This window comes from Hippocampus zosterae, unplaced genomic scaffold, assembly GCF_025434085.1.
Source record: "Hippocampus zosterae strain Florida unplaced genomic scaffold, ASM2543408v3 HiC_scaffold_22, whole genome shotgun sequence".
NCBI classification, from domain to species: Eukaryota; Metazoa; Chordata; class Actinopteri; order Syngnathiformes; family Syngnathidae; genus Hippocampus; species Hippocampus zosterae.
In genome coordinates this window covers 3,960,172-3,978,112 of record NW_026262818.1, presented here as the reverse complement: position 1 = coordinate 3,978,112, position 17,941 = coordinate 3,960,172, and the positions used below count along the sequence as shown (strand labels likewise).

At 43.8% G+C, this 17,941-nt stretch overlaps 1 protein-coding gene across 1 annotated transcript in view; it reads right to left on the bottom strand.

Annotated features, from left to right (window-relative positions):
- LOC127594587 (unconventional myosin-XV-like) overlaps positions 1–17,276 on the bottom strand; it is a 35,369-nt gene extending 18,093 nt beyond the window's left edge. Inside the window, exons 1-10 of the mRNA XM_052056442.1 lie at positions 17,190–17,276; positions 14,714–14,829; positions 10,355–10,496; positions 10,151–10,262; positions 8,270–8,678; positions 7,030–7,093; positions 6,882–6,954; positions 6,727–6,803; positions 6,567–6,643; positions 4,795–4,925 (exon numbers count right to left, since the gene is read on the bottom strand). Of these exons, the coding sequence (XP_051912402.1) occupies positions 4,795–4,925; positions 6,567–6,643; positions 6,727–6,803; positions 6,882–6,954; positions 7,030–7,093; positions 8,270–8,678; positions 10,151–10,262; positions 10,355–10,496; positions 14,714–14,829; positions 17,190–17,261 (1,273 nt within the window). The 5' untranslated portion in view covers positions 17,262–17,276. The remainder of the gene's footprint in view (positions 1–4,794; positions 4,926–6,566; positions 6,644–6,726; positions 6,804–6,881; positions 6,955–7,029; positions 7,094–8,269; positions 8,679–10,150; positions 10,263–10,354; positions 10,497–14,713; positions 14,830–17,189) is intronic.
- Between the last annotated feature and the right edge of the window lie 665 nt (positions 17,277–17,941).

The following is a 17,941-nucleotide window of genomic DNA, read 5'->3' as shown; positions in this document are numbered from 1 at the left end:
ATGTTAAAAAGGATCGGTGATGTTGAGCATCCTTCCCTCAGCCCTCTCGCTGGCATCCATCCTCCACTCACTCCCTCCCTTCCCCTCACCTTATACTCTGTCGTCTCATGCAGGTCCATAATGGTGTCCAGACATCTGCCTTTCAACCCGTACCTTTCAAGTAACATCCATAGCGCTGGTTTGCTCACTCTCGGATACACCTTTTTAAAATCTAACAGTCTTGCACATGGCCAGTCGTTATCCTTCATGTCCCTTACCCCTTCCTGGGTCACTCTCTTCTTACAATCTTCTACATCCTCCTGAATGCGTACCATCATTTGCGTTACATCTGCTGTGGACCTCCCTTTCCTAAAGCCCGCTTGGTTTTCGTCAAGGAGCCTCAGGTGTTCGGCCCACCAACTCAGTCGCTTCGCTAATATTCTCCCTAACACCCTGCTGCCCATACTCAGCAGGCACACTCCTCTGTAGTTGTTTCTGTCATTCCTATCCCCCTTCTTATGTATCGGTACCATAAGTCCCACTTTTACACTACCCTCCCATCGGTCCGCCCTCTGCTCAAACATCTGCCTCACTATCTTAATCACTCTTTCTCTCACTTCCTCACACGCGCTCCGTATAAATCCTATTCTCACCCCATCTTCTCCCGGTGCTGACTCTCGTATCTCCCCCATAGCCTCCATGATTTCTTCCCTCTCTGGCACCTCATTCATGGTCTCGTTTGCTTCGCTCGCTCTGCTATCTTCTCTGAGATCTACTGCTCCTTGAACTGCCTCTTCTATCACTCTTGGTTCTTCCTCGTACCTCTCCCTCGACACGCTTTCAAAATGCTCCCTGAACTCCTCTGTCGTCACCGTCGTGCTCCGAGCGGCCGGGTTATCCCTTTTTCCCAACTTCCTCAAACATTTGTACATGTCACCAATCCTTCCTCTAGAACATGCTTCCTGACAGTCCTCAATCACTCCTTCCCACCAGTCTCTTTCCAGTCTCCTCAGCAGCTTCTTCAATTCCTTTCGCGTTTCCTTCACTTCCTCTTTTAGCCTGGTGAGTTCTTCTTCCATCTCCCCCACTCCTTTCCCTCCTCCCCTCACTCTCAACCTTCTCCTCGCATTCAGTGTCTCCAATTTCTTATTCCTTCTGTCTACCCTCTCCCCTATCCTCTTCTTCATCTCTTCTATCTCCTCCTCTCTCCCTACCGTCCAAGGATTGGATATTTCTCTTCTCTCCCTTCCACATACCTCCACTGCTGTTTCCACCATTATGTTCGCCAGCTCTGTCCACCCACTCTCCTTTCCCCGTCCTTCCTTGTTCAACTCCTCCAATTTCTCTCTTGTCCTCTCCTCATATTCTCTTTTCTTCTCCTCCACTTTCAACACCTCCCACTTCGCTTGCACCGTTCTCCTTTGGGTCCTCTCTTCTGTCCTCCATCTCTTCCACTCCCCATTCACCTTCATACACACCGGTCTATGGTCTGACAATTCATACTCACTCATGGTCCACATCCTTTTCACCTGGCGATGTCTATCATTCCCTTTCACAAGAAATCCATCCAACTCATACCATTTCCCGCTTGCCATGTGTCGCCACGTCCCCCTCCTTCTAAACCTCCTATAGCTGTTCACGTATGCCAGATCGTGCTCCCGACACCATTCTATTAAATCCCTTCCGGCTTCATTCATCCTCCCCAACCCATGCCCCCCACAGACTCCTCCTATCTTCACATTCGCTCCCACACTCGCATTGAAGTCTCCTCCAATTATCAGTCTTTCCCTCCCTCCCATTCCCACCTGGCTCCCCATATCTCGTCGGCATCTCTCCATCTCTCGTTCGTCCGTTCCCCAGCTCGGTTGGTAGACCGATACCAACCTGAGCCCTCCCAGCACCACCGCCACCACTCTCTCTCCCAGCCACTTCTGCTGTCCTTCCTCTATCCACGTCCTTAATGCCGTTCCCCTCAGCATCACTCCGGCTTTCCTCCCATGAACAAGCACTACCTGTTCATCCTCCTCACCCAACCACACCACCCCGGCTTCATCTGCCTATAGTTCCGTCATCAGCACTACTTCCCAGTTTTCTTTGTTGACTCTTTCTGCTACTCTCCTCAACCGCTTTCTAAATGTTTCTCTCACACTCAATCTCCTCACATTCCATGTGACTATCACTCGTTCACCGTTCTTGTCCCGAGTCTCAGTTCTGTTTCCCCCTTCCCGCCCCGCCCTTCCTCTCCTCCTCTCTCCCCTTCTTTCATTCCTCTCTCTTCTTTTATTGTTTCTGCTCCTTGCTCCCCTCTTGCTTTCAGGGCCTGGATGGGGGTGAATCCCCACCAGTCTGTCTTTCACCCACCCTCCCAAATGTCTTTGGTCCATCCCGCCTTGCTTGCGCTTCCTTCTTACCATCCCCAACTCGCCCCCTGGGGAACCTTTTTCCCACCTCGTCGCGCCACGTGCGGGTCCTAGAAGGGCCCTCGGCTGACTTTTATTTAAGGAGGGTTGTGGGGCGGCTACTCCCACTTTCCTCCGTTCCGACGGGGCGAGCATCAGGTGTCTCTCCTTCCGGTGAGGTCCTTCCTCCTTCCCCGTCAGCTGGTAGGTATTTAGCCGCAGCAGGGGCTCGAGTCCCCCGGCCTTCCCCCTCGCGCCACGTGGAGGGATCCCACCATGCGAGGCGCGCCATCCTATTAACTCATGAGCCTTCTCTTCTTCATCTTCTTTTTTCTTCACTCTTCCTTGTGCCTCAAGAGATTCTTCTCTCAAGCTTTCTTTTTGTGTCCTCTCACTTTCAAGATCCACTCCATTTCAAAACCTCAGCAGAACTTTGAATTATTGGCTATGTGCCAAGCACCTCAATATCAGAGGCACTCCGCCAACGCTATAAAGCAATAGCTTAAAAAGCATTTGATAACGCCCTGTCATGGTTTGCCGGGCCCATGACCTCGGAACCTTTTTGATCACTTGTGCCAACACCTCAGCAAGTCGGTGCATGTTTTGCACGGCTGCAGGCCCACAAATTTGATCATATTCACTCCGTGAGAGCGTAAATTTGATTTTTTCCTTCAGGACTCCTGCTTTGAATTATTATTTTTTTCTTTGACAACTCTTCTTTAACTAACGGCCCTGCTTCCACCAAAAAGCTTGAAAAGAGGGCAAATTTAACAACTCTCAAATCATTTGGGGCCAAACCATCTACAAATGATGACTCAACATTTGAAGAATTTACCAGATAACTTGTAAATGGGTGCATATCAAATTGGGTTTAGTTGTTTGGAAAGGTTACAAGTTCCAACTTGATCCTTTTCTGAAAGTTTTCATTCACTTCATTCAGGACTATTTAAACACAAGTTAAGGGGTAAAGACGGGGAAACAATCAGGGCGGGGCTGACAAACATACTGGCACAGGACGAAGGGCAAGCAACCTTTAGTGCAGTGTGACAAAATCTAATAAAACATCTCTCTCAAGTTTATTTTGAGAATAAACCGGCATGGTACCCCTTTGAATGATATAGATCCATTTAGTTCCATAGTCCGATAAAAATTAATTTAGCTGCCAAACTTGATCTACTTCGTGAATTTGACCCATGAGAGCTGAGGGGAATGCAGGCATTATCTTTTGAATTCCCATCTATTTAATTCCGCGTTTTATGCAGAGCAAAATTCACAACTTATGAAACTAAAGTGGTCCTTATGTGCTAACTCGCCAACTACATATCCGCTCTTTAAGATGTTTCCAGTTTGAAAGTCTTTTTCACAAATCGTTTAACCCTTTCAGGGTACAGCAGTTACTACAGTGGACATTTGATCATGTTATCAGTTTACAGGGTGCGTGAATGGGTTAAAATACTTCAACAAGAGGAAAAGTACATGTTTAAGGATTTCCATGCAGCCAACAATGTCAATGACTTAACCTACACAGTGGTGGGTGTCAGAGTTCTTGGTGGGAGAATGATCGTACAGTGGTACAAAATTAATTGATTCTGGAAGAAATTTCACAATTTGAAAATTTTGTAAGGAGAGACGCGTTTTCCATGTAAATACATTAATCCGTTCCAAGCCCCCTAAAATTCAGGCATAAATGTTTTCTAAGGCACAAAAATGCATCAAAATATGTAACATCTACATGTTACAATTAGATTATTGCACAATAAATGAGAGTTATGCATAATGCAAAAAAAAAAAAAAAAAGAAAAGACTAAGAATAACATTTATTGTCATTTAACGTTTAACTGCGTCCTCATCATTTTTTGCCCTTTTTAGTTCATGTTCTCTGTCAGAAGTGGGTTTTGCTTGGCGTTTTGTAAATACTGATCCAAGGACGTTTGCTTTTGTCGGCTTTTAACAATCCTTCGAAAATATCCAATGCAAATATCAGCATCGTGAGCGATCGACCGACTGGTGAACACTTTTTCTGGGTAATTCACGATTAAGTAAAACTATCGGAAAGCCTCATGGCCTCTTAACCAAAGTGATGCCAGGATGATGCTCAGTAGTAGCCAATGGCAGAACATAAATATGTTGCATTCAGGAAATTCAGAGCTGCGAGTAGCAGCCGATATTATATTTTTCCCTTTTGTATCTTGAAATTTCTTTCGTAACAAGAGGCAGTATTTTCCTGTCAAGGCATTTTGTAACTTTAATATTTCGTATGAAGGGACGCTCATAAGAAGAGATATTTGAAAAGTGCTCAAGTCCAGACGTGGAAAAACGGCAAGAGTGAGAAAATATGTCCCTATCCCCTACAAAGCAAAAGTAGCATCATTTATATTTGACGTAACTGAATCCATTTTCATGAATACTATTGTACCTTGGTAATTGTGTTCAGGGTCTGTCTCGATGTCATGCAGGTGGCGTGTAACATAGGGCACTAGGTTACCAGAACAAGGGAAGAACCCAGCAATCAGGTATAGTAGACGCCAACCTAGAATGCAGCTGGATCTGTGGAAATACACATGAACATGGGGGGGGTTCCACAGTTGAACACAGATTTCAACTTAAACTAGAGCTACGGGTAGCTATGAATGGGCCCTGCATTCTGGACGACTTTGGGATACTGGCACATTGAAATTCGAATTTTTTTAAACATTTTTTGAACATGTGCGAACAATTATTTAGAGCACAGGTGTCAAACTCAAGGCCCAGGGGCCAGATCTGGCCCACCCCGTCATTTCAAGTGGCCCAAGAAAGCAGCTCAAACATGTCAACTTCCATGGTCTTTTCAAAAATGTCTACCAAAATTTTGAACTCTCACATTTAATAAATAAGAGATATATTCTAAGCATTTTCTTGTGTCCAAACCCTTCATGATAGTAACTTACACAAACCTTGAATGAACAGATGTTCTTGATTTCTATATATGGTTTCAGTCACAATGGCCCTCCAAGTCAAACAGTAACTAAAATGTGGCCCGCGCCAAAAATGAGTTTGATACCTCTGATTTCGAGAGACAGCAGTTTTAAAGTGACTTGGTCAGTGCCGGCAAGCCCAGTTAAGTGTGAAAGCTTATCGTGTTATCAGGTTACAGGGTGCATAAAATGGTTAATTGACACTATACAGCAGGGGTGTCAAACTCATTTTTGTTGCGGGCCGCATTTTGGTTACCGTTTTCCTTACAGGGCCGTTATGACTGAAACCACATAACGAAGTCAAGAATAAATGTTTATTCACCTATTGTTTAAGTCAGGGGTCCCCAACCCCCGAGCAGTGGACTGGTACCGGTCTGTGGGTCATTTGTTACCGGGCCGCACAGAAAGAATAAATAACTTGCATTACTTCCATTTTATTCATTTCAGAATCTGAAAGATGTTATATTTAGAAAATTTACTGGATTCTCTATTACGTCCATCTACAGTATGTCACTCTTGACGCAGGTCAAGGCGCGCTTCTCGGTCACGCGATAGGTTACCGCTGAAATGAAACCCTGGAGCTCGCAAAATGAGTAAAAAACAAACGTCTTTGGAAAGTTTCTTTGGGAAGGGGAAAAGGCCCAGGAAGGAGACAGAAGAGAAGCCAATGACTTCCAAGAAAAAGAAGGCTACATTTAATAGACAGTGTCAGGAGTCCGACCTAAAATATGGATTTATTTCAACGGGAGAGTCCCACGCACCGTATTTTTCATGGACTTTGTATCTTATTTTCAAGGCAGGTTTAAACATTACTATCACAACCAGAGAGTGTTGCGGCCAGATAGGACATTCCTTTTGTAATGATTCATGTTTATTATTATGTTTCGAAAATACCACACTTTTCATGCAGGTCATATCATATTATTTTGTTGTATTTATCTGTCAAACCTTCAAGGCCGGTCCCTGAAAATATTGTCTGACATTAAACCGGCCCGTGGGTCAAAAAAGGTTGGCGACCGGTGGTTTAAGTTATTGTAATGAGGGCTTTGGTAACAAGAAAATGCTTACAGTATCATTCTTATTTATCATGAGAATTTGAAATTTTTGCCAAGCATCATGAAAGTTGTCATCGATGAATTGCTTTCGCGGGCCACATAAAATGATGTGGTGTTCAGTGATGCTAGGTGTATGGAAGTAGTATGAAAAGCTACTAAACACATGTACCGGTACTTACTTAGTATGGTTGTTGGTGGTTTGCTTGATAACCTGACAGTAGATTTCATCTCTCAGCAGTTCTCTTTCCTTTCCGAGCTGAAAAGCCAATGGAAACAAGATTCATCTTTATTGTTCAAAGTCCATTTTGTGTGAAGTCGACGACTGATGTGAGCACTAACCAGCAAGATGTGACTCAGACAGTCTGTTTGGGTGGTTCGCTTTTTCATGGCTGTATCACCCATGAACTGCATCACATCTTTGAGGAATCCATGGTTGTTAGAAAACAAGCTACATGTTTTATTTGGAATTGCATTTTTGCAATGATTATACTTACTGCGAAAGCATTGGACTGATAAATCATTGGTGTCGGGTTCATTGTAGAGAATTAGGGACTCTTGAATGGGCACCTGAAAATTAATCAGATGTATTTGTGGAAAATGTCGCATGATTTCAAATAAATATATATTGATGCTTCAATTTACCTTTGTGAATTCAACTGCCTCATTAAAAGTCTTGACACTTGCTTTGGAGCCGTCATTTTTCATTCTGTGATAAAGAGGTAATGATGAACAGATATTAACTTCTTAATTTCATCACAACAAAAAAAGAACTATGTACAGCCATACAAGTACATCCATAAACATACTATACATTGGACACTAATAAACTCTGGTTTGGCACCTGCGAATTCACCTATTGGCAGATTTGTTTTCAATGGGGTTTTTTTCAATATTTTTTTTCAAGCTTGTTGTTGTTTTGTTTTTTTTACCTTTCACCGTTAGAAAACTTGGAGGTTTATCTTTTTTTAAAAAAGATCTTTGGTGGTTAACTTTTTGTTCCAATGCATTTCAAAATGTGACTTTTGCCAGTGACGAATAGCAGGGGCCCATTGTATGTTAAGTACATATATACATACCTGTTTACCGGTATATTGAACGTGTACAGAGTGTGCGTACTCATAGTACCTTGACCTAAGACCACACAAATAATACTGTATACATATTATTTTTTTATGAGTCAAACCATGTAAAAGTTCACATTGCGGATTATTAAATGGCCAGGGGTGGCCAACCTTTTTTACTGCAGAGGAAAGCTTTCAGAGGCCTTTTATATTGAAATGCAACATCAGATCCAAATGAAAGTGCTTTGGTTGGATACCTGGGATGGTCTAGTGTACCCTCGATGTGGTCTGGTTCCGAAATTACAAAATTTCATTTTTAAGGATTTTTTTTTTAATCTGGCAAAATTTTAGTCATTGTTGTTGACTTAACATGAACTTTTTTTTCTCTCGCAACTTCAGAAGCATTCTAAAGTGCTATTTTGAGACAGTTTTCATTCTCCCTGGGTGAACTCATCGTTGCCTGCCAGAAATTATTTTATAACATTATTTGAACCACTGTTGTGCATGCATTAGTTGGATAACTTTTTATTTTGAAGGTGGCCAATGCTGTTCACTGGCGGCATCGTAATGCAGAGCATTAACAATCGCTATGGGAGCTCCCTTGACGGATCTGTGAATGGTGTCTCTCCATGTTTTTTTTTTCTTTCTCAAATAAATCTCATCTTTTTTTTTTAATAACACTCGTCTTGACACAAACTCACAGTACTGTACTCCTATAAAACCAGTAGACGCCAGTCGTAGCTCTGGTGTCACTGCTCGTAGTAACATATTTTGCTTGCTTAGAAGTGGCAGTGAGTCTAAGTGTGTATCTCATACAGCACCTAAAGAATTTCATGGCGAACTCAGCCATTACAGACATCTGGATCTCTCTGTCTTGAAATGATTCCTGGACAGGCGTCTGCATTGATCTCTGGGATGAGACATTTCTCTGCCACTCTGAATCACTGTTTGGCCTTGGTAACTCGTGAAGTGACCGTTGGATGGACGTCTGTGCTGTTCTCTGAGATGAGACATCTCGCGTCATCCACTCGGACTCAGTGGTGTCAATTTGCTTGCCAATGGGAACCAGAGCTTCTTTTTCTTGACTGGAAGCTCTTGCACCTCTCATAGTTTTACACCGATTATCTCTTCGATCCAGTTGGAGACAATGGTAGTCCAATGCAGCAGACGGTTGTGTTAGATCCTCTTGGAAAAGACCAGAGCGTCCTCCCATTGTACCAAAACGCCAACCTGCAGAAAATAATGCGAGAAGAAGAGCTAATTGAACACTCAGTGGCATCGAGTATTACCTCATGAATTTACTTCTGGATTTCACGAATATAGTACAGATTTTCAATGCTGGATTGCATACACAAAACAACCTTCGCAGACGCGTTTGAGGGCACACACACTGCCTTCATCTGCCTTTTTGAGGGCATTAATCAGTCATAAAAATCCATCCGTTTTCTGATCAACTTTATCCTCACCCCCACGGAGGGTGCTGGAGCCTATCCCAGCTGTCTCCGGGCAGTAGGATACCCTGAACGGGTTGCCAGCCAATCATAGGGCACACAGAGACAGACAACCATCCGAGCTCACACTCACACTTAGGGACAATTTTGAGTGTTCAATCAGTCTGCCGTGCATGTTTTTGTAATGTGGGAGGAAAGTGGAGTAACCGGAGATAACCCTCGCAGGCACAGGGAGAACATGACCACGACCTCTGTCCAGTACTGTGAGCTTGACGCGCTTACCACTCGACCACTGGGCCGCGCAGCAACCATGGTGACCATAAAATTAAACTTTGCCCTTGCAACTTGAAATTACTTTGTTCTAGAGGTTTTGTTGCCTTGTTTAGTTGCTCTTTGACAAATTTTAAGCGAGTTTTTGGTGGCATTGGCACGTTAATGGCTTTTTTTGGCAACTCAATTAGTAGGCTCATTTTGTTCAAGTACACTAAAACTCCTCAACAATGAAACCTACATGTGCGAAAATTACCCCTTGTGTGAAAAAAATCATGCATTAAAGCCATTCCCTCTTTTCTGCTTCCCCCTACAATGAAAAGTCCCCCTGTTGCGTTATACGAAATCCTTTTCTCCACTCTTGCCTCGCAATGTCATTGCATGTTGGACCTGCCATCGTGTACTGTATGTTTGAGTCTGAAAGCTTGTATTGTTTTCGTGTGTCTTGTCATTCTAAAGTAGGGGTGCCCATTACGTCGATCGCGGACAGTCCGAGACCGGTAGATTATTTTATAATAAAATAAAATAAAATAAAATAAAGCAGGTCATCTTTAATGTGGCGTGTATCCTGCGTCACCGGAAGTTATCGCTCAGCAGCCTGCAATTGCAGCTTGTGATCAGAGCTGTTGCACTGTATCTTTTATCTTTATCATTAATCTCATTCAGAGTTTGTTTCGTATACAGGGCACGGGCAAAGAATAGGAATCTAGAGGGCCGAGGGAAGCACTTTAAAACAATATGTGTGAGCTACGATAGTTAACAGGCTGCAAAGGTGCCTTGCATGACTCTGTGTCAAGCTGTTGCTCATCCTGGTGTGCGTGTGCATGTGCGTGCGCGTACGCGGTAACGGGTCGATCGCGGGAGTTTGGTTGATCGAAAACTCGATCTTCAATCCAAAAAGTTTTGACACCCCTGTTCTAAAGCATTTACGCTGATAGGGAGAAGTTCTGCCTCCGCATCCTGGGCGTCAGCAATGCTTACCTGCCTGGAGTCCCTCCATTGGTAGCAACTTGATGACATCACCTTTGCTGAAGCTGAGCAGGCTCTTGTCATCTGTTACAAAGCTCTTCAAGGCAACCACGTGGCCAGAATTCTGAAGAACCAAACAGCACACCATTCAAAACCTTCAAGGTATAAAACATATCTTCCTTTGGGGCGAAAAATACTAGTAGGAGCATTTCATACCTTCATGAGCTCTTTGAGGAAGAACTGAACCATAGCAATTATTTGAGGGGCTCTGGAGGAGTACAGCTGTAGGTTTTCATTTGTCAGCTCCAGTTGCACTTGGTTTGTGCCACAGAGTTCGACCGACAGCAACTCTGCAAAGCTTTTTCAGATGCGGGACCAAGCCAAATTACTATACTTCCAAATGTCAAAACTGACTACACAAAATGGGAGCAGAGCATAGTACTGTATCTTTTAAAAACTTTAAGTGTTGTTGTTATGAACTGCATCTTTAAAAATTGAAATCAAATATCCATCATTCCATCCATCCAAGGATCTTTGTTTCACACTCTGTTCAGGGTCATCAGGGTACTTGGAGTCTATCACAGCTGAGTTTGAGTGAGAGGCAGACCCCAGATAGTCAATAAAGGACTTGCAGGTCTCATTTGCGTACGCGTAAGAATCCAGTTAAAAAAAAATATGGCTACCAAACAAGCCATCTATCCATCCAATTTTTGATCCCATTTATCCTCACAAGGATCGCGGGGCGTGCCGCAGCCTATGCCAGCTGTCTTCGGCAGTAGGTGGGGGACAGCCTGAACCAGTTGCATGGCGCTCAGACTCACACCTAGGCACAATATTGAGTGTTCAATCAGACTGCCATGCAAGTTTTTGGAATGTGGAAGGAACAGGCCTGGGGAGAACATGCAAACTCCACACAGGATGGCCGGGGCTGGACTCGAACCCGGTACCTGTTGCACTATGAGGTCGACGCGCTAATCACTCGTCCAAGCGGGCCTCCTACCGAAAAAGCATCCAATGACATTTCATATGATGTATGCCTAACTGCACAACTTAAAGCTTGCAGCTATTGTTTCAAAGGCTATAAACCCTTAGTGACAAAACAACAAAAGCACTTTGCCATGTTTGACTGCTTGAAAGGAATTTATAGGCTTGAACGGTGGTGTAAAAAAACAGTATAGCAAAGCTCTGAGTTCATCCAAAGACGAGTTTGTAAAGCTGCGTTCATTCTTCACAATTCCCCGATAGACCAAAAACATCCAGACAGATGGAAAAGGTGCACTAATTTCTTGAACAGGTTTATTTTGTCAATATCTTGAAACCAAGGGAACAGACAGACAAAATGACATGGGATCAGCCGGACGCAAATCGTTTTCTAGTCACTGTCTCTTTTAAATTGAAAACCATTTCCACATTTCATTTATTATTGCGGCATGCCAGTGTTGGGAGTAACACTTAAAAAAATTAGCTATTTTCAGAAACATTACCTTTCTCAGCAATATATTTCATGAAATTACGATGCACTATCAAGACATTTCATTTGTTATGTGTTGTCAGCAGTAAATACCCCCATGCACCAGGGCAACACACCATGCCTTCAGACGTGCTAATGTCTTATACCTGTCTATTCATCAGATTCCGAAGTCGTTTCACTGTCCAGGTACAGGGTATATATCCATCCAAATGTCATTAATAACTTAACTGTAGTGTACCAGCAGAGGGTAGTCAGTGGTACTGAATATCAAACGATACAGGCTGTGCATGTTTAAAAGTAGAGGTGTCAAATTAACGCGTTAATTGCCAATACAATTGCAATGTCTTCAGCACGTTATATTTTTTAAATCGCATTAATCAAAATTTTAATCTTTAATTTTATTGTTTCTGTAGTTGGGTTGCCTTTTTATAATATCCATTTTTATGTTTTGGCTTAAGTTGTTGAGGGTGGGAAACAATGGGCATTGATTGGCTGTTATTATGTTTGGGCTTGTTCGCAGAAGCTGATAGGCTCACATTGGAGTTGGGAGGGCCAGGTAAGCAGCAATGAGGAGTTCTCGACCCAACAAATGGAAAATTTACATTCGAAAAACGCCCTGACGGCACTATTGATAATGGTAGAGTGTTGTGCCTAATTTGTAAGAAGGAGTTTGCTTACCACCGAAGCAGCTCAAGTTTACCCAACAGATCAATGCAAAGCACCCAGTCGCGAGTGCAGCCACAGCTAACGTTAGCATCAAAAGCTTTAGCAATATCGCGAGCTATAGCCAAACTACACTCGAGGAGAACACCCTGCGTATGAGGCATGAGGTCAGCATAGCTGCTGTGTCCTCTGTATCCTATGAGAAGTGATTGATATTTATTTCAGCACTTTATTTTGTAATGATGAACAGTGTTATTTCTGAAGCTTAGCACTTTTATTTATTTTTTTACTCTCCAAAGCAAGTTCAGTGTTCAGTACTTGTATTGCTCAGAAAAGTGTTCTCATTGTTTTTGATATGTTAAACTTAGCACTCCTTATGGACCTGATGTTCTATTTTATTTTATTTTGTAACTCTTTAGAGATTTACAAAAACTAACAAAACAGTGATATTCCCCTCGTGGTCGAAATTAAAGGTTGCAGGTAGGACTCAAATACAGCAGAAAGTAAATGGCTAGGACTGCATCTGTTCGAGTCTGTTTAAAAACAAAAGACTTTATCATGCCACTTTTTTGTGATATCATTCTTAGATATCATTCTTCTAGAGGTAAGATCGGGCCGCTCGAGCCTTAAAATGTCAATCATTGGTTCGGGTTCGGGTCAGGTCGGGTCGGGCTTCTCTCTCGCTGACTTTTTTAATATATTTTTTTCGAGGCCGTCAATAGTTTTGGCCACGATAGACCGTGGTTCGCAAAAAAAACAGAAGACGCCTCATCACAACACGTACTGTACTAAACTCTTGCAATGACAATTCAAAGAACTCCTTCTGTCTCTGTCTATGATCCACCCATCATTATTCTTTTTTGTCTCGCTGCTTCTCTCTCTTATAGTGCCGCGCTAGATTCTTAAGGGTGTACTGCTGCGGTGGTTTAGGGACCAATTTTCAACCCGTCAAAATTATGGACGGCCTTAAATTTTCCCCGTCCACTCTTATATAAATATAAAAGATGTAAATGTTTATACAGTCTTATTTAACTTAGATTTCGTTCCAAAAGACAGGCTTTGTTATCAGAAATCACCCCTCCTCCTCCCGAGTCCTCACAAATAAAATATGAAATGTCGGGTTTGCTTCGGGCTCGGACCTACAAATCAAGTGAAGTGATCGGGCTCGGGCCGGGTCGAGCTTAAATACCCTTGGGCCGGTTCGGGTTGGGCTTGATTTTTTTTTAGGACCGATCTTAGCTCTATTTTGATCTACCTCAATAATGTAATTAATTTAAAATGAAAATAGGGGTTTTCTCAGCAATTTTTATATGGAATTAAAATATAGCTTAATTAAATCATTTAATTGCACATCATAATTAATTATTCATTCATTCATTCATTCATCTTCCGAGCCGCTTGATCCTCACTAGGGTCGCGGGGGGTGCTGGAGCCTATCCCAGCTGTCTCCGGGCAGTAGGCGGGGGACACCCTGAATCGGTTGCCAACCAATCGCAGGGCACACAGAGACGAACAACCATCCACGCTCACACTCACACCTAGGGACAATTTAGAGTGTTCAATCAGCCTGCCACGCATGTTTTTGGAATGTGGGAGGAAACCGGAGCACCCGGAGAAAACCCACGCAGGCCCGAGGAGAACATGCAAACTCCACACAGGGAGGCCGGAGCTGGAATCGAACCCGGTACCTCTGCACTGTGAAGCCCACGTGCTAACCACTGGACTACCGGGCCGCCCTCATAATTAATTAATCTCATATTTTTTTAATTGCTTGACAGCACTTTTTAAAACAGATAAAAATTTTGAAAAACAACTTTCCAGCAGTTGAAACAATCCAAATCACAGCTTTCTTCATTAATTTCTACCAGTTTAGAATACCAATTGGTAGCCCCCAAAAATTACGTTACCCATAGTGCACGGCATGGCCGGAGATCTGCAAGTGGCTTATTATGGGGCACATATACTGTACTTTTTTAAAATGTGCATAGGCTCGATAGGACAGCTCTTGCCTGAGTGGTGGTGTGGAAATCCAGCAGCGTATTTATCCCTAAATTAGAGGAACACCCCAACTAACGGTAATGTTCTTTTGGGATGCAAAATGACAGCCGTTAATTTACATGAAGATAAAAGGCTTGGATAATGGACAGATGAATGGAAGGATGTTGATGGTTTAGTATGGGCTTGACTTGGAGGCTGTAATCGAGCAATAACTGTTGAATCAGTTTCCGATGCGTATTGAGTTGGAATGCTAGTAAACACTGAGTTATTTAGTTTGGGTAATAGTTTCATTTTTGGCCAGCTTCAGATCTCTGATCTGATCAAAAAAGTTGTTCTCCCTGCTCCAACACACCTGATTCAAATATGGAGATGTACATGTTCCTCCATTGATCAAATGTAATCTGTACAACAATGCTGTTTCTGGAGGCTAAATAAATGTTTACCTGTAGGTTCGAAGTAAGCGGAGGTGTTTCGGATCAATGCCGGATGCTGCAACCATCCTCAGGAGACGAATTCCACGATGACACACACCCAATATCTGAGCGTCACCACTGTCTGACTGCAATTAGGAGATATGAACAAATGGGGTTGGTAAGGGTGTTGTGCCGAAATGTTCCCGGTAATTAGAATGTACCGGTACACCCCGGTAAAGATTATATATATATATATATGAAACATCCTAGCTCCATGAATACATCAAGGAGAAGGCTCCAACGGATGACGTGCTCAGAGAATGTCTCAGACAATGGGGAACAGAAGATGAGGGACCATCACGGGAGGACCAGCCCCTACACGGGATGTACCACCGGACCATAACTGAAGTGACCGATCTCAAGAAGTCCTATCAGTGGCTAGAGAGGGCTGGCCGGAAGGACAGCACAGAGGCACTCATCCTGGCTGCTCAGGAACAGGCCCTGAGCACCAGAGCCATTGAGGCCCAGACATATCACACCTGACAAGACCCAAGGTGTAGGTTGTGCAGAGGCACCTGAGACGATCCAACACATAACCGCAGGGTGTAAGATGCTGGCAGGGAAAGCCTACATGGAACGCCATAACCAGGTGGCTGGCATAGTCTACCGAAACATCTGTGCGGAGTATGGACTGGAAACCCCAAGGTCAAAATGGGAAGCACCTCCGAAGGTGGTGGAGAATGACAGAGCGAAGATCCTGTGGGACTTCCAGATCCAGACTGACAAGATGGTAATGGCTAACCAACCAGATATCGTGATCATAGATAAAGGGCAGAGGAAAGCCGTTGTAGTGGATGTGGCGGTCCCAAGTGATGGAAACATGAGGAAGAAGGAACAAAGAGAAACTCGAGAAATACCAAGGGCTCAGAGAGGAGAGCCTGGAGCCTGGAGAGAGCCTGGAAGGTAAAGGTGACAGTCGTGCCTGTGGTGGTCGGAGCACTCGGGGCAGTGACCCCCAAACTAGATGAGTGGTTGCAACAGATCCCGGGAGCAACATCGGACATCTCAGTCCAGAAATGTGCAGTGCTGGGAACAGCAAGGATACTGCGCAGAACCCTCAAGCTTCCTGGCCTCTGGTAGAGGACCCGAGCTGAATGAGGGACGGACACCACCCGAGGGGTGAGATGAGGATTTTTTTTTGATACACATATAAAAAAATATTTATATATAGATCGTGATCATAAATATATAATTTGTTATTATATATATTCTTGTGCTACCCAACCACTGTGGCTGATGGGGCAGGTGAAGACTGCTTTCCTATTGCGCATCGTGCGGCTGACATTCCTTCAGCACTGCATCTCAAGACTTGCGTTCCTACACCATCGAGGCTGTACCTCCTATTTCTACACGGCCGCAGCTGCAGGCTCCCACTACGATGCGGTAGAAGGTCCAGAATCCCGTTCTGTGCCACGACAACTCAGGTTCTGGTTCCTGCGCTTTCACAAACTTCTGTTCAAGTGGCTCATGCTGTATTGTCACCATCGGACCGTGTCTTCTTCACTATTGGGTGGCCAGGGCTCACAGGCGCCAGTCACCTGTCAACGTTACTGGGTATTCAAGGTTACCGTGCCAGTCGCCTGTCCATATCACCACTGGGCAGCTGAGGTCACCAAACTAGTCAGCTGTCCACGTCTGCACAAGCCACCTGGCCAGTTACCTCTCTGTCCGGTGGTGCACAGTCTGCATCCAACACCTGACCCGACTTGAGCGGAGCACACACATCCTCTGACTGCCATTGATGCATCATCTATGGCCCTCGTGATTCCATTGGGTCCAGGATCATAGCCATCTGCCTGAACAACCATGAAAAGTCTTGTTCTAGCCAAGCTGCTGAACGGCCTACTCGAGTACCGCACATCTGGCGTCCTAGACCCCCTCCAGACTGGACATCCATCCATCCATTTTCTGATCTGCTTATCCTCACAAGAGTCGCGGGGCGTGCTGGAGCCTATCCAAGCTGTCTTCGGGCAGTAGGCGTGCTACACCCAGAACTGGTTGTCAGCCAATTGCAGGGCACACACAGACAAAAAAGCAACACAAATACTACTATTATAATGCCTATATTTTTGTGCTTCATGTAGGCAGGGTGTATGCAGGTCGAGGTCCCAGATCCACAAACCGTAGCTTGGTGCATTGCTCACTGATCAAGGTTGGCCGTGGACCATCGAGTTTGTACACAGGCCGCAACAAGGGAAACATTGGGGTCTCATTTGGCATAAACATTAAGTAGAGGAAAAGTGAGGAAACCAAAAACCAGACTTCCAATAATATTATATAATAATATAATATAATATACAGCAAAACTTCTCTACAACGAAACCTACATGTGCGGAAATACCACCTCGTGTAAGTGCTGTAGTGAAAGTCCCCTGTTGTGAAAGATTTCTGGCTGCAAACATGATTTCATTGTAGAGGAGTTCTATTGTAAATATTAAATTCTTACCTTAACATGAAATAGGCGTGAAAAGTAGTTTTCCCAATTGTCCCGAGCAGCAATGACAATCCTTTTCTTCATATTGTCATCCCAACTGTTCGGCATCGTTCCTACATTAAGATTCGCTATTGAAGACAAACAGCAAAAATGATATGAACTGCAGACGTTATACAATACTCAGTGGTTTATAATTCGGCATGCATATTTCATAAAATTACCAACACTTGGTCCTGCAACACATTAATAACAAATTGTGCGCTAACTGGATTAATCTTTTAGGTTACTGCTGATTGATGACATTGTTGAAAATATTTTTTTTAATGGGGGATCCTGGCACTTCGGGAAGGGTATGGACCGAAACAGCGTCAATGGATCCTCCAATGAATTCCTCCTTCATACGTTCTATTCATCCCATCCGTCAACCAGGAGGCGTCCATTGGGGACGGCGGGGGGGTACTGTCATGGTTCTGTTTGTTTGTTTCAGGCCCTTCTGGAGTGAAGGGCATGCCTTTCAGCAGCGCACCTGTCACCAATCTATCTTGTTAACCGGCTGCCAATTTAAACTCTGCCATGTCGACAACTGGCTGTCGGATTATTTAGCCTTGCTCACGACTCTTGTCTGAAAGTGTCTGATTATTCGAAACGTTCATGCCTCATAGCGTCTTGCCAGGTTTTACCCTCGTATTTTTTCATGTAAGTAGTTCTTGTTATTTCTGAGTTGGTACTTCTCGTGAATTGGATTTCTTCGTCCTTTGAGCAAC